This window comes from Podarcis pityusensis, assembly GCF_964106645.2.
Source record: "Podarcis pityusensis genome assembly, chromosome: 5".
Taxonomy (NCBI): domain Eukaryota; kingdom Metazoa; phylum Chordata; class Lepidosauria; order Squamata; family Lacertidae; genus Podarcis; species Podarcis pityusensis.
This window is the reverse complement of record NC_138032.1, coordinates 57471082-57487958: the sequence shown is the minus strand read 5'-3', so window position 1 is coordinate 57487958 and position 16877 is coordinate 57471082. Positions and strand designations below refer to the sequence as shown.

Sequence of the window (16877 nt, the reverse complement as noted above, 5' to 3'; positions counted from 1 at the left end):
TCCGATGTTAAGAGTGGCACCTCTCTGAATACCAGATAAGGCAGCCTCTCACAAGCAATAGACTGTTCCCGCCCGCTCGTGATTATCCTGAAGATGACTGCTATTGACTGTTGCTCATATGGAGACAGCCAGATGTTGGAAAACCGGTGATGGGCTGAACATTGATTCTAGGTATAACAGGGTATGGTCAACAGCATTGGCTGAGAAACTAACATGCCAGGTGAGAGCAGCAAAGGGCAAATACAATCCATATTCCTTTGATAACACATGGCAAATGTTTATTGAACACATAAATAGTTAAGACTGTGGCAGAAATCCTCCCAGCACTCATGGGAAAATGTGGCGTGATCTCTTAAGAGTAATCAAATGAAACTTTAACAAATGGCATGATAAAAGTCTGTAATTTTATTAGGACAAGTTACTTGTTGTTTACTGTTGTAATAATTGTTTTCTCAAAATTTATCTTCTGTACCATGAAAATAAAGAAAACCAGTGTTAAAAAAAAAAAGAATGAAATGGTGAGAGGCTATCTAGTCATTTAAATAGTTCTCAAATCCTATTTTCCCTTCTGTTAAGTGAAGACAACATGCTCACCATGAAACATTTTCTGTATCTTTCAAGGCATCCCATATATTGTGGCAGAAGCTCAACCACCGTAAAGTTAATTATTCTTTAATGAAAATGACACAGTTCGCAAGTAGAGTTATTATAGGAAACAAATTTCTCATTTATTTAAATGACTAACTACTCTGTAACAGAATATGGAAAGGTATTTTCTAGGCTGATCTAAATTAATAGAACTATAATTTCACAAATCGCCAATTGCTCAAAGATCACCAGTTCGGGGACCTAGATAAGTGAGGAGAGACTGCAACATAGGAGAAGGGATGGGTGTGTGTGTGTGTGTGTGTGTGAGAGAGAGAGAGAGAGAGAGAGAGAGATGGTTATTTTTTATTGTGGAAAGATTTAATTATTTGTGCAACTTGTTTAGAGCGTCTTTTGTGGCTAAGGAGTAGGGTATGAATTTTTTTTAAAAATACAATGAAATTAGGAACTATAATAAGCAAATGTGAATAAAGGTGCAAAGGGGGAGGGTGGAGTGGCCACAACTGATGCATCTACCTCTGTGCAAAACACAGCAAAACCAAACCTGTACCACTGCAATATCAGAAAGTAGCATCAGAGTTCTATTGCTGTACTCCATATTCCACTATTAATGTTCTACTGGTGTATCTTTTTCTAGCTTCAAGAAAGAAACTTAAACAAGGCTTCAAAAGGACATTCCACAATACAAAATACTACTTTAACACAGAGATTCTCAACATAATTTTGCAGAACAAGGAATTGAAGCCTCTCGTAATATGCATACTTCTAAAGATTTTTCTATGGCTTTGGTAAAGACACACTGGCTGTGTTTACACATTACTAAAACACAGTTGAGCATGGTGTGCATGAACTAGAATAAACCTAGGCAGGAGCAAGAAACTGATTGGGAGCCAATTACATTCCTGAAGAGTTTTCCTCCTGTCTCATCATCAGGATGAAGCCTAAGCCCAACCCAATAGCCCAGCGACACCCTCCTGAAATCAGTTGCCTAAACTACACATTATGCTAAATCTTTACTATGAATTTTTTCTTTTATTAATTAAAGCCATGGGAAGTCCTGCTTCTGCTCAGGACGATCCAGGGAGGAAGGTTAATCCTTTCCAATCTCCAACTGCAGTCCTGACAAACCCCACTTACATGGCTGTGAGGCTTGAGGGATGATGAGGTCCCACGGACATGACATGAAAATACATTCAATACCTTAAGCCTCTGAAAAAGATCTTAATGCTAATTATTATTTGTGTATTAAAATCAAAATAATAAATCTCAAACACACTTAGTACACAATATTAAAAAGCTTGTTATTCTACGTTTCCAAATCATACCTTTACTATAACAGTCTGCTCAGAGGCACTGCTCATCATTTCATTGATAGACTTAAACAGCTGAAGTAAAGATTCCCTAAAATCAGCTTCGCCTTTGTTTTCATAAAGTCTGAAAAACAATATTATTATCATCATCATCATCATCATCATCATCATCATCATCATCTAAAAGGCCAACATGGTGCCTCCAAATGTTGTTGGAATACAACTCCAATATTGGGTTTAATGGAAGTTGCGGTCCAATAGCAACTAGAGGGCACCACATTTGCTACCGCTATTATTTAGAAACAGTACAAAGCACAATAAATGCAAACTTACCTTATCCTAAAATAACACTGACTAAGCATTTTCCTTATAGCTAAGAGATAATCTTAACTCTGTGTCAGAGTCAATTTTACCTAAGCATCAGTATGATCAAAGAGGATAGGAGTTGAAGAATGATCTGTTACTGCATCATTAAAATTTGGAGACTTTGCCTACTTATTGAGACAAACTACATATTATCTTACCAGAACCATCAAATGAATTAATTATGTCAGCAGGAGAGAAAAAATCTGAACACAGCCTAATAATGGTCAACATGCATTTAATCAGAAACACGGCAATATTTTCAGTATACCCAAAATAGTAATATGCCTCACCTTATCTAATATTAATAAGTCGTTAAGAGAAGAATTAAATAATTTAAAAGCTATAATAATAATAAAAACTACTATACATACTGGTTGAACAAAATTCTTGACCGTACAATAAATTTGAAGATGTATTCCAAAGATTTCATAGCTTTGAATAGTTGATCAGTGACAGCAGCATTATCCACATAGGTTCTTAAAACTTTTGTCAGTTTTCTATACGAGGAAATAAAAAGAAGTAGGTTCTGAAAAATGAAAATTATTTACTGGCATGCAACAGTCACAATCAAGTATACCACGGCGATGGTTCCAAGAACTCTTCTGCACCATGACAGCAAAGATTACACTGGATACATAATTTGTATGGTTCAGTCCACAGAGAAAAATGTGATCTGATGATGGTTGGGGGACCCATGAAAAAAATATGCAATTTCAGAAGAATCTCTCGCACTCCTGAGGCACCCAACTTTCCCCCCTCCTGTCTACTCCTAGTTTCTCCATTTTCTTCTTCTCACTTTGTCAGGCCTCTCACCTTTCCCCCCTTCCCTTTGAAAGATGGCTTTCCATTCAACTGCTGTGGAGCTACTCCCAAGCCTTGAAAAGCACACAGAGCTGAAAGAGGAAATAGATCTTCCAACTTCCTCCATCTCTATTGACTTTAAGGGAGAGGAAGGTAACCACATTCACCACCTAATGAAGAAGGGAGCAATGAAGGAGGGAAGGCTCAAGAGCCTTTGTGAAAACCAGGTGAAGTCCCAAAGGGCACATCTGCGCACATGAGCACTGCACTGGTGGCCCCCTTAGTGTGACCTGAGAATGCAGCCATAAAGATTGCTGGGCTTGACTTCTTTAGTGGGGCCTGCATTTGAAACAGCCCCTTTTCACTGCATTTACTTTTTATTGTGCATTTTGTGGGGGGTTTTATATTGTATTTTTACGTTGTGAACCCACCCTAAAATCTATGGGGTGAAGGGCGATATAAAAATTTAATAAATAAATATTCATTTTGCAGCCCTTTGCCCAATAATTAAAAGTATTGCAGGTCAATTAATTTACTATGGCATTACCGAAAACTAAGATTTGATTTGTAACACTATTCAGTTAGCAGATTCCACTGTATGTATCGTTCATAAGGATGCCATTAATACTGACAAACTCTTCCAAATGCAAACTAGCAATTATTCCTAGTGGATTTATATGTTTAGTTAATGAATTAAAAAAAAAAAAGCTCTTTCCCAAAAATAGCTATGAGTAAAATCCAGTGCTACACAAGGCAAATAAAAGATCTCCCTTACTTCTTGCATCCTCCTGAACCCCTCCCCCATCTGCTCCAAAGCACCACTCCCACAACCCACAGATTTTGGGGGTGCATCCAGGAAAAAATTATAAGTCCTTTAAACAAGTGGACATCTATTGTGAAAATGGGATGCCACAACTGGATATCCCTCAGTGCCAAAAATTAATCAGGTATTACAATCAGTCACATGTGTGCTCTATTATTATTAATAATAATTTCTCATTCAATGAACAGGCTTGTTTTATTTGTGGGTATTTCCCTCACAACTAATCATTCAAGGCAGTAATACTAGATTAAAGTTACATAAACACACATAAGTCTCAACATTATTAGCACCGTTCAGGACAAGCATTAACTGATGTAATTTCAGTGAAAAATGAACACTACATAATGTTACACAAGTTGTGTGTACATTAAACGAATAGCCCTTTCCTGTCACAAGAGCTTGTGAGAGTTAACATTCTTAAAAATTAGTTACTGAACAGTTAAAAGTAATAGATACAATAAATTAAAATAACTCCAGACTATAAACTGCTGACCCCAAATATAGAATCAAAATGCTACAGCTCAGGTTTTGATGGACATTCAGGGAAAGAAAAGCTTCTGAGAAAAGTGTCATGATACCAGTTTTTAATATTGCCACAATTATAATCTCATCTTACTCTAACCAACTCCCATTTATAAAGATGAACTGCATTTTAACACCTCTGAGAGGGAGGAAATGGGTAACTCCAACCATTACCGAGATTGACCTGCCATACATAATTCAATCTTTACACTCCAAAAGTAACCATAGGAGTAAGTTGGCACATCCCCTCCAGTAGCCCTGGGATGCCACTTGGGCTGGGATACACCATACATTTTAAGCCCAACCCAAAAAATGAATCCTGGAAACTGTAGTTTACCACCACAGAGCTATAATTCCTAGCACCCTTAACAAACTACAGGTCCAATGATTCTTTAGAAGGGAGGGTAACATGCTTTAAATGCATGGTGAGCACCGAACCCTGAACTTCCAAGAGTTGATAAGCCTAAACACTCCACCAAGTTAACATAATCAGACATCACAATTGTAGCTTTTAAACATTATGAAGCTTACAACACATATTACTTGGTCAAAAAAGAAGAAGAATTAAAAGCTTACGTGTAGGCCAAAGTAGCGCTGAAATGTTTCTTTATGTAGGTTTCTAAAACAGGGTTAAAATGCTGGAACTTCCGGTCAGCAATTAGTCCAATGATAAATACCTGTTCAGTTTGAAAAGACACTCCATTATCATGAAAATATAGTATTCTGAATGTTTACATTTTTAATGGAAACAGATAGTTAGAAGGGACCTCCAAAGTGCCAGGTATACTTGTGAGGAGGATTTAATCTTCATACATTCGATTTCAGAGGAGGGCAGAGTGCAGTTTTGAGCAGGCACTTAAAATTGTCACTTGCGCCAAACAGAGGGCTTCAGAAGGTGAACTCAAATGCTGAAGAGGTAGCTTTTAAAAGAGGCCTCGCCCTCTTCACTGCTGATGAACCGAAACTGGATATTTTGAATTTTCTACGGAATTTAAAACACATTGCTTAGGTTTGCTGGCTTTATCATCGTTAGATATTCACTTTTAATTCTTTACCTCTTTAAATGAAGGCATTCTGGCTCAGAAAGTCTAACTTTGGACACAGTGACATAAACTTTTCCACTATCAGGGATATGAAATTGTACATATTATTTCCCAGGTGCCCAGCGGGCAGTTTTTTATATTCAGAATACTATACAAAGGCGATTTAAGTTCCCTACATCGGCGTGACACACTAGCATGTGACAACCAATATTACCTGGGGAATAAAAGAAAATAATAGAAATGCCTTTTTAAAAGAACATTTCCTGTGAGATATTCAAATAGATCTCTCTTGTACTAAAACTAAAACCAAAACCATTTCTCTGTGTGGAGAAATGCTGCGTGTGTGTGTGTGTGTGTGTGTGTGTGTGTAATTATGGCTCTGTTTAATAAGAATATATATTATGGGACCCCTCTGACTGCAAGGAGGCCTTGTATCATGAAAGCAGAGGTTGTTGGGTGAGGAGTTCTGACAGAAGGGAGAGAGGCAAATTTCACTTCCTGGAGGTTTGAGTCACATGGATGGTTATTGGTCTGTTGGGGGTCAAGAGTCAGGGAAAACAGGACTCAGTTGGAGAGAGTTGAGGTGTGGAAGTAAAGTGGCTTGAGGTAAAATTGCCTTGAGGGAAAAGCCATAGAAACTGCCAACAATCATCTTTGAATCCTCTAGATCTGTATCCATTTCCCCATATGCATATAAAATCCACCTAAAAAAACTAGTTTAAGACACAGGTACTTGTGGTGGTGGCAAGTGTGGCTGAGGTTGCAGGGATTCCTGTCAGGATGAAAGACTTCCAGAACCAACCACAGCTTCTTGAAATTAATGGATATATACTTTTGTTAGGAACAAAATGGGAAAATGTTTTCTTGTCGGGGTGGTATTTCAGGAGAGCAGCTTCCTGTACTCCAGTTCACATAGAAATATGCTTTAGGAGAATGTAACATTCCCTGCCAGGTCACTAGCGTGACACACCGCTGCCTGTTATTAATATTTAAATGAAACTATTTAATTTGCTGTGCATGCCAAAGGGTGTGACTTTCCTGTGTTGATAACAGTGAGAATTCTGACATATAAAAAGGAAAATAATAACACCAAATATTCTTACTGCCTTTTTGTTGTTCTTGAGTTGTTGTTTTTGCAATATAACCTTAATGTATCCAAGCTATCCGAGCTATCTTTTGAACCTTTGCTAATATTGCACTCCTGCTCTGAAGTGAAATCTGAAAAGACCACCTCCCCCCCCCCCCCGTTCTACCTGCAAGATTCCTTTATCTGAGAAAAAAATCAGCTACCTCTATCTACAATGTTCCTGCTTTGATTTCACCTCTAGATTGAGGGGCTGCTCACACACGACCATTTTGTACACGGCCAATTTATCTTTGTCATCACATTGGACCGTACATCCTCAAAATTTGTTCCCTTGTATCACCTTCTGCTCCATACTATCACAGAATCCTACAATACCTTCAGATTTAACAGCTATACTAGCACAAGATATTATGAGCTCAAGCATCAGCGTGCCTCTTATGTAACATCCGAACGTATCATAGTAGTTCTCAAATCCAGAGGTAAAAACTGAGGGCCAAAGATTATGAAGACCCACCGGCAAATGATGTGTGAAATGTTAGATAAGGTCAAACTCCTTCTTTATCCCAGCACCACAGCGCTGATAAACCCCATCCCACAGGAATTGATATTTTGCCCTTTTAAGAGGAACTTATTTTTTTTATTTAAGCTAAAATTCTGTTTTTACAATACAGAATGTCAGAAAACAAATGGGAAAGGAAACAAGTTGGTCCCTGTGAAGTACATGGGGCTTCATAGACTGAAATGGTCGTTTTTGTTTCACAAAAATGGGGAAAACACAATACACAGCTACACTGAAACAAAAATTGTGCTCTTTTATGGTATGTATTTTACTCAGCCATCCAAACTCAGTTCACTTCCAGTTCTAGATATGAAATTACAATTATTTAATTAGTCCATCAAAATTCATTTAAACATAGATTTCCAATCACTTTGGGGAAATAGCAGTATAAATACCCAAAAGTTATTTTTACCAGCCAAAAACATCATTGGTCACCCAAAGGCTAAGGAGCTGCCAAAATGAAAAGGCCCTACATGGAAACCATGTGAAGCTCTATATTAGCTGCTCTGCTATTTCCAGGGGATAATAACATGAATAAATTAAATGAAAATCTATAAATTACCAAGGCATCAAACACCAGAGTGTCAAATGTTTCACTCTCAGAATTCTCCATCATTATGTTGAAGAGAGCATCTAGTGTGTCTTGGAGAAACTGCAAAGAAATATTAAAATTGCTATTTTAACAAAATACAGGTATACAAAATACTATGTAATAGTATAAAATACTATATAATAGTATATAATTATATACTATATAATAGTATAAAACTGGGGTAACCAACCTGGTGTCTTCCAGAAGTAGTGAGATTACACATCCGACATCCCTGACCATGCTAAGTGGGGCTTGAGTATTGTTTACGGGGGTTTGTTGGGGGATGTTTCTTGCTGTTATTAATTTCTTGTGTGGGCTTTGCTAGTATAAAAGATACTGTACATATGCATATGCATACCCATGCCTATCTAATCTGCCCAAACACTGCTCTCTCATGTTATTTTACTATGGTAAGTTATCAACAGCTTGACCAAACCTTGGCAAAAACCCTATGCATCACTACATGCAATTAGGTTTTATCTGAGTTGGTGTGCGCATAAATCAGTGCACAATTTCTGTTACCTATCAGCATGAGCCAGACTTAAAACTTCCAAGAACATTCTCTGAAATGCATTTTTCCTCTTCAATATCAAGTGGAGGTAAATAATCAATTTTATCAACAAATAATGAGCAGGTTGTTTCACTTAGTAAAAACCATAAAGCACTTTTACAGAATCACCCTATTATCATATATGTAAAAAAAAGTATACATTTAAAAGTAATACTGCACGACGGTAGCTATATTAGATATAGAAACAAGAGTTAAATATGCTTTCAAGTCAATATATCAGCCAAACAGCTGCTGGAAAATTGATTTGTTACCTTAACCACTTCACCTCCATCAACCTTCATCAGTTGTCTCAGATTCTGTTGCAGAAGGTTTGTGTTCGATCGCCACTTCAGCAGCCCCAGCAAGTCCACTAAGAGTAAACAACACAGAAATAACCAGAAAAAGGCAAATCTGTTAGCTCTAATGCCAACAGAATACAATGCAGAGATGGAAACAACTGCAAGAAAACAATATTTTAGTGTGGCAACACATAAACTTTGGAACTCCCTGACTCTTGACACCAGGCAGACACCCTTACTGTATTCTTTTCAGCATCTGCTTAAAACATATTTGTTTCGGCAAGCCTAACCAGACATACAGAAGTAAAATGCATTTTGTTTCCTTTTAGCTAGCGTAGTTCTTAATCTCTTTTATTTTTAATACCAGTTTTATAGATAATTTAAATGTTTTATTTTATATTGTAAACCACTTAGGTGTTGTTGTTGTGTTTACAACCAAGTGGTATATAAATTTAGTTAAATAAATAAACAACTCAGGCTGCAATCCTATACATTTTTTTATCTGGGAGTAAGTCTTATTGAACTCAAAAGGACTTCTAAGGTAACACTGCTAATCTTTTTAAAATCAGCAAATTTGCACAGCGTAATTTGGACAGACATAAAGATATAAATTATGTGATAAATAAGAAAGCTAACTACATGGACAGAATATAGCATGCCAGATTGAAGGGAGCATTAAATCTTGTTATTTCCTTCATGTATTCCAAAATGGTATATAGTCCAACAACACACTGGTAAAATCTGAAGGGCAAGTAAGTAGACAGTGTGAGAAATTCCCTTATAAATCAGCAATAGGGTGCCTTTGGCCTTCCAGATGTTGAACAGCTCCCGGGTGAGGGATTATAGGAATTTCAGCCAACTTCTGGAGGGCCATAGGTTTCTACTCCCCAAAATAGGCACCTCAAGAGATGGTGGTAAGCATATGGACTTTTACCATGATTTACCCAACAAACATGATCCTGTCATTCAAACATCACTAATGCAGTATTAGGATTATGTCAGGGAAGGGCAGTGTCTGTAATGTTATGAATCCAGCTACACAGTTCTAAACATACCGGTAATGTCTGAAAGGATTGCAGGTCAACTGGTAGAACAATGGATTTTGATCCATATTTAAAATACAATGCTGTCCCATGAACCTCTATTTAAAGGTCAGTACACTCCTTTAAGTCATGAAAAGATAGGATTAGTCTTTGATTTTTGTTGTTCTGCCAGGATGAAGAAAGCATAGGGGCTGCAAATGAAATATTAGGGAGGCTTTCTACTAATCAGCATGGGATGCCCTGAAACATTTGACTTTTAAAATTAATTAGGAAGAGAAACATTAGGTTGAAAAAGAAACTTTTTAGACCATTGCCATATAAAAACAAATTCAACATGTTGAGCTTCCCAAGATCCTACTACAATTAGCTGAATATATACAAAAATGTGTCTGCAAAAATGTGCTTAGGACTCGGCACTTATGCAGTATCCAATCCAGTGCAAACATACATCCAGATCAACTGACATATGGAATGTATAACAGCTCAATTTCAAAGATGCTAAAAGTAACCATAAAACCTTATTTAACATACTGAATAAAGTTGACAGAAATAATACAGGAGAACTTCAAAAATGAAGAAATTACTCTCTAAAGTCAATTATGGTTTTGTCTACCAATAAAGGCAGCTTCAACACAGACTTATTGTCGGCTTTAACACATGAATTACAAATGTAAGCGTTTGTTTAAATATTGAAAATGCTTTAAGAATTACCATTGCCTCAACAATGCATGAAAATCATTGTGGAGCTGAACACTGCAAAATAACACTGCATAATAACAAAAGCTTTTCCTTAAATGTCACATATGTCAATCAGATCCAAAAAACATGAGGCAGTTGCCAAAAATGGCAGTCAGATGTCAGATTTCCATCTCACCAAGAATAACAATTTATCCAGTGTCCAGATATCATTACCAGTGCATTTCTTCAACCCAGCTGAACAGTAAAACCACCTATGTTCATTCCTTAATTTTCTAATACAATTTTTAACAGAACTGTTTATCTAGAAGCTGATCATCAAAGGTTCTTATTTGCTTTCCTGAACAGCAGTTCCCTATCTACTCCAACCCCTGCATTACAAGCTATTGGGAGCACTTCTTTATTTCTTTTTCCTAAATTCATAATCATATCCTGAAGCAAGAGTATTGCTTCTAACAAAGGTCCCAGTGAACATCTAAAAGGAAAAAAGGGGGGAAGGAGATAACAAAATAATAAATGTGATTAAAAAAACATTTATGGGTATAATTATTCTAGAACAGGCACATCATCTACATGCAGAGCACTTAACATGGCACTCAGCAAAGCTGTTTCTCAGAGAACTGCAGAATGATGGGTTCATCAACATGCCCCCACATAATCCTCATTCAGTTCTCCTCTTTGTCTGGGTACCTATTATAACCACAGGGTGTTTGTACAAAGTGGGAGTGGGAAAGAGAGGTATCTATTAAGTGCCACTAAACCAAGTCCTTTCCTTGAGGATGCAGGTGAAATCGTACAAAGAATGAACAGATTAAACAGAGTACCATTTTATTTTGGTGTTTCAGTTCAAACTGTTTGTGCGACTTCAATTTACATTTTGTGAACCAAGTTGTGGGAATTTGTGACTAAAAAGCATGCTTAAATAACACATCCATGTTGAATTCCAACAAGGCAGATGCATTGTCGATGGATAATTCTCATGCCAGGAAATTTCAGAAAACTACCTGTAGGGTCTCGCATTCGCCCTGAAGGACCAGTTACTCCTGAATTCAGCTTTGTCACTCAAGGCTCAAGTGGCTTCCATGGCTAGGAATACCTACTTTTAGCTATGCATGGTTCACCAACTATGTTCTTTCCTAGGCCAGCATAGCCTGGGCACAGTGGCCAATACCCTGGTTAGAGTACCATAAATGTGTTCTACATCAGGCTCTTCTTGCCACAGGAGTTTTGAACAGCACAGTGAAAAAATGTCATAGAACACCAACTTCCCAGGAGCTGTTCTGGGTGTCTACTTGCTACTGTGCCCAATTTAAAGTGTGATCTGCAGGGGCAGCTTCTCTTATGATCTGTCAACCAGTAAGGCCTGTTGTAAATGTGACTCAGATTAGGGACTCCTCTGTAGCGGCTTTCCGTTTGTAGAACTCCCTCTCACCTATTTCCCCTCAGTGTTTATATTTCTTTTTTTACATCAGTGTATCTTTTCATACATTTGGAGTGGATTATAAGCATGTTTTATGCTTGCTGCTGAACTGTGTTTCATTTTTCCCCCAAATCTATTTTTACATTGGTTTAACTTGTGTCATTTTTATATTGTTTAACTCTTGTCATCTGGCTGAAAGGCAGTCTAAAGGTAAAGTAAGTTAATAAGATTAATTGCTATGAATAAAATAAATTTGTAAGAAGCATACCCTCCTAAAATACATCAGATTTTTTATTCTAGGATGTGATAATCTTCCTCACCATTTTGAGTTAGCTTCGTTGAACAAACTAGAGTAGAAATCTGAAAGGAATCTTTACTGATGGTGCAGCTTCCAAGATTTTGCATGCCCTTGCCAGCCGTTGAGTGACCTTTTTCCTCCAATTCTATTTTAGTAGAGGGCAAGCTTAAATAAGTCGAAAAATCTTCTAGCTTCTTTGCTTCTGCCTGCAACATTATTCCCAAATAAAATGCAAATATTAAGTATAGCTGCTGAAAACATTTTTTATTCTGCATTTAATCACAGCTTATTTAATCACAACTTGAAGACACTTTCCCCCTCAAAGCTTTCAAAGAGTAGATCAAAAACATGTCACACAGCAAAATTAATGGCTTTTCAACACCTGTTAAACCCACCAATATTCCAAGTTACCTACCTAGAGGGAAGAATGAACAAAAAAGGAAAATGTTTCACATTATCCATTAGAAAAGCTCCAAACTAAGATCTAAACTAAGAAAGCGTAGTGGGCTCAGTAAGTTGTTTTAATTTTTTCTTAAGCAGCTGTATAAAAGTGAAGTTTCACTCTTCTTCCTTATAACCCACATTATTTTTCCATTACTAAGGGAATAACATCTGAATATAGGCAAAAGCTATACTTCTACATCACACTGTACAAAATAACTATTCCTTAAATATTTGTATTCTCAAAGTACTGCAGCATATGGTTAGAATAATACCTTGTACACTATAAGATCATGCTCTCCATCCCGTAGTGTTGTTCCATCATATCTCATCAATTTAACAAACGCCAGGGCAAATATTTTCTCAGATTTATCTTTGGCTGTTTAAGTACAGAAACATATTGTAAATCAATGATAATGACTACAGATGAAGACATTCAAGAATGCAGACACAGGTTGTTCTAATACCACACATGAAGTCTAGTAAATAGCCCTATGTTAAATAAGGCTGTCTGTCCAGAATAAACTGGAAATTTAGAAATACAGGGTATATCCACTTGCCTGTTTGCGCTCACAGAATGCAATGTATAAAAGTCTTCTGTTAAAAATGGCTCCAAGATTAAACTCAACCCCCAGCACTATGTGCCAGATTGCAATGAGATGTATACGTAACAGTGACCCAGATGTGCCACTCCACATAAGGCAGCTCATGAGAAGTTATCCATATTTCCCAGCAAGGCATCCACATTCACACGCCTAGAAGACCAGCTACACAAGCTATTTACCAAATCCCTGATTAATGGAACAAAAGGAGTCAGGTATAATAGTGAGCTCATGCTCCTTTATGCCTCCTCCTCAATCTCCAAAATTCCAAAATACAGGCAGGGCCCTTGGGCCCTTTGCACACCCTTAAATTGGCTCTCTCTTGCTATGTGGTATTCTGACCCTGGGCCCATCATACGACTATACAGTAGTACAGGGGTAGCCAACATGTATCGGTCACATGTTAAAACAAAAAAATTCCTTCCAGTAGCACCTTAAAGACCAACTAAGTTAGTTCTTGGTATGAGCTTTCGTGTGCAAGCACACTTCTTCAGATACACTGTAACAGAAGTTGCCAGACCCTTCTATATAGTGAGAAGGTGGGGAGGGGTATTACTCAGAAGGGTGGTGGGAATGGGTGATTGGCAGATAGCTGAGATGAGCCTGTTGACGACTCTTAACGACTGCAATAGGTCTTACAGGAAAAAGCAAGGGGTGAGAAGGTGAGAAATGGCTTTGTCATGTATAATGAGATAAGAATCCAATGTCTTTGTTCAGGCCAGGTCTCTCCATGGTTTTAAAAGTTCTTAAGAACTATGGCAGACCAACACGGCTACCTATCTGTAAACGGTCACATGTTGTCATCTGTAAATCCTATCAGCATGCCTAATGATTGGAGATAATGGAAGTTGTACTCCTCAACCTCTGTAGGACACCATGTTGGCTACCCATACACTACGTGGCACAAGACATAAGGGCTATAGCAGTTTTTCCAAACCTGGTGCTCTTTGGATATTTTGAACTACAACTCCAGACAATGTAGCCAATAGTCTGGAATGATGGGAATTGTGATCCAAAACATGTGGAAAGCATTACTTTAGGAAGTTTGGGCTACAGTGTGCTATTAATCTTCAGGCGGCTTCATACGCTCATGAGAAAGATTATTCAAGAATGTACACATGAAGAAAAAGTGCTGCAAAAAAGAATTATTATAACCAGGTTAGAAATACTTACTTTCTAAGATACTGGTTCTTTAGTCCTTAAAGGAAGTTTCCGTGATAGTGTTTAACTAACTGCAAACAGTATTATTTATTCCGGACTATCTCAATTTCTTATGAAGAAGAAGAAGAAGAGTTTGGATTTGATATCCCGCCTTTCACTCCCTTTAAGGAGTCTCAAAGCGGCTAACATTCTCTTTTCCCTTCCTCCCCCACAACAAACACTCTGTGAGGTGAGTGAGGCCGAGAGACTTCAAGGAAGTGTGACTGGCCCAAGGTCACCCAGCAGCTGCATGTGGAGGAGCGGAGACGCGAACCCGGTTCCCCAGATTACAAGACTACCGCTCTCAACCACTACACCACACTGGCTTATGGAGAATGAAATTCAAGTGCTACACTCAATTTAACCAACCTGGACCCTGCAATCATAATGAGAGGCCCTTCTTTGTGTGCCTCCTCCACGAGAGGTCCTGAGGGTGGCTTCCCATTTGTGGAATGCTTTTCTTGAGGAAGCTCACCTGGTGCCTTCATCGTATATCTTTGAGCACCAGGCAAAAAGATTTCTCTTCAATCAGGCCTCGGACTGATTAATATTCTATGGCCTTTTAAATGTGTTTCTGGGAGGGGGGGTTATTGGTTTGTTTCTATTTTTGTTTATTATGTATTTTGTATTCTCTTTTTTATTTTTATGTTGTGATTACCTTGTGATCTTCAGATGAAGGGCGGTATACAAATTTTATAAATAATAATAATGTCTGTTCTTAAAGCCTATCTTCCTCAATTTCTTAAGAAAGAAAGCACTTTGGGGGAGGGCTGTGATTTCAGGACCTTTCCCCACAACCCCTTAAAACACTCTATCTTTATAATAATGTAAGGAAAGCCCGAAATATAATCTACACAGCAGTAGAAAGTTCATGTTTCCTTTTGGGTCAACAGCTGAACCCAATGAGCCTATAATCAGCTACTTCCATTTTCTCTCATTAATAATAAAAGAAGCAAAGTTCAAGGAAGCAAAGTGACAGGGCAAGCAGATGAGAAATAGAGGCAGAAGGGCAATACTCATCAACCCTATGGCAGTCTAAAAAATATATGAAAAAGCGCTGTGGCAGTCCTGAGTCTTAACCCATAATGAATGCAATAATCCAAAGCTCAATAGGTCTGGCCACCCATGAACTTCTGCAACGTAATGTGACTGCTTCCTACTGAATCAATTTGTAGTTCAGTCTCATAAATATGACAGTAATTTGCCGCATATTGTTTTTCATTAGTGAAGCTGTTAAATATTCTATTAAAGGAAGCACTACTTTCATTCTTATGACTAATTTTTATATCAAAATAGCAGCTTTTAATTACACAAGCATTATCCATTATGGAGTAGGTGTCAAATATTACAAGTTCTTAAATACATTCAAGTGAAGGTTACACGATTAAAGCTTTGATTCTTATGCTGATGGCGTAATGAAAATTCAAACTGCAACTCTTCAGAAAATGCAAGCACATTAGTTAAGAGAGCCAGTCTAACTCAAGCACACAAGCCATGCTTTTTTTTTTTACTTATAAATTGTGAGAAATTAAAAGTCCACACAAGCCAGATACAGGGAACGTAAAAAATATCAAACTTTAATCAGAACATCATCATAAGCCTGATGGAGTCGGCACTTGGCTAACAAGTAAGTTACTAGCAAACATTCCTCACAACTGAACTTCACGACCAATGAGGATCACACAAATGCAAGCAAGCTAGTTTATTTTCCCCATAAAAATATCCTTACTTACCTGCCAGCACCCACTGTTGACAACTGACTCACTTGTGGAAATGCAAAGGGGAGGAAAGTATAGCAAAAGTCAGCTAAAGTGAGGTCAGAGGGAAAGGGCCCAAATTCAGAAAGAAAAAGGACTCTAAATCATTAATAAAAATTAAACAGAGACTTCCTTAAAGTAAACACAGACACTACAAGTAAAATGAGCAGGGGAGAAGTACTCACAGTCCTGGGATGACCTGTGCCGAAAGGTAAACCTTAAGTGACTGCGGTTTACATCTTCAATGGGAATTGCAACCTTCACAAAAGAAAATGTACACATACATTTATTTGTAAAAATATTTACACACTACCAACTCTCATAAAATATCAAGGTGGTGGGCAACAAAGCTTATAAAAACATAAAAAACAAGACAAGATTGTAATTAAAGTGCAGTTGAAAAGACAGAGAAGTTTTTATAACTTGGAAGAGATAGATTCTAAGTTATAAAAACTTTTCAGCATCCTTGCCTGCAGGCATTCTCCACTTGCCGCAAATCTGATGCAACGAAGAAGGCATGTAAATAGCTATGCAGCTATTTCAAAAAAGTTTTTTTCAAGTATGTTTTTTAAATACTTATTGCAGTTTTAGAGACTGCATTAGTAAACAGAAAAACAGCATCAGTCTTATTCAATGCATTATTATTTACAGAGCAAAAAAATGTGATTTTTCATAACTTTAAAGAAACAACCTGTCCTGTATACCACAAGGTAAAGGTAAATGTACCCCTGAAAGTTAGATCCAGTTGTGGACGACTCTGGGATTGCGGCGCTCATCTCGCTCTATAGGCTGAGGGAGCTGGTGTTTGTCCGCAGACAGCTTCCGGGTCATGTAGCCAGCATGACTAAGCTGCTTCTGGCAA

The 16877-nt window shown here is 37.6% G+C and overlaps 1 protein-coding gene across 4 annotated transcripts in view; it reads right to left on the bottom strand.

Annotated features, from left to right (window-relative positions):
* DOCK1 (dedicator of cytokinesis 1) overlaps positions 1 to 16877 on the bottom strand; it is a 362659-nt gene that overhangs the window by 251849 nt on the left and 93933 nt on the right. For all 4 annotated transcript variants that reach the window (XM_081005188.1, XM_081005189.1, XM_081005191.1 and 1 more), the window contains exons 16-23: positions 16201 to 16273; positions 12732 to 12835; positions 12038 to 12221; positions 8532 to 8629; positions 7680 to 7769; positions 5005 to 5105; positions 2654 to 2779; positions 1932 to 2040 (exon numbers count right to left, since the gene is read on the bottom strand). In XM_081005188.1, coding sequence (XP_080861314.1) covers positions 1932 to 2040; positions 2654 to 2779; positions 5005 to 5105; positions 7680 to 7769; positions 8532 to 8629; positions 12038 to 12221; positions 12732 to 12835; positions 16201 to 16273 — 885 coding nt within the window. The remainder of the gene's footprint in view (positions 1 to 1931; positions 2041 to 2653; positions 2780 to 5004; positions 5106 to 7679; positions 7770 to 8531; positions 8630 to 12037; positions 12222 to 12731; positions 12836 to 16200; positions 16274 to 16877) is intronic.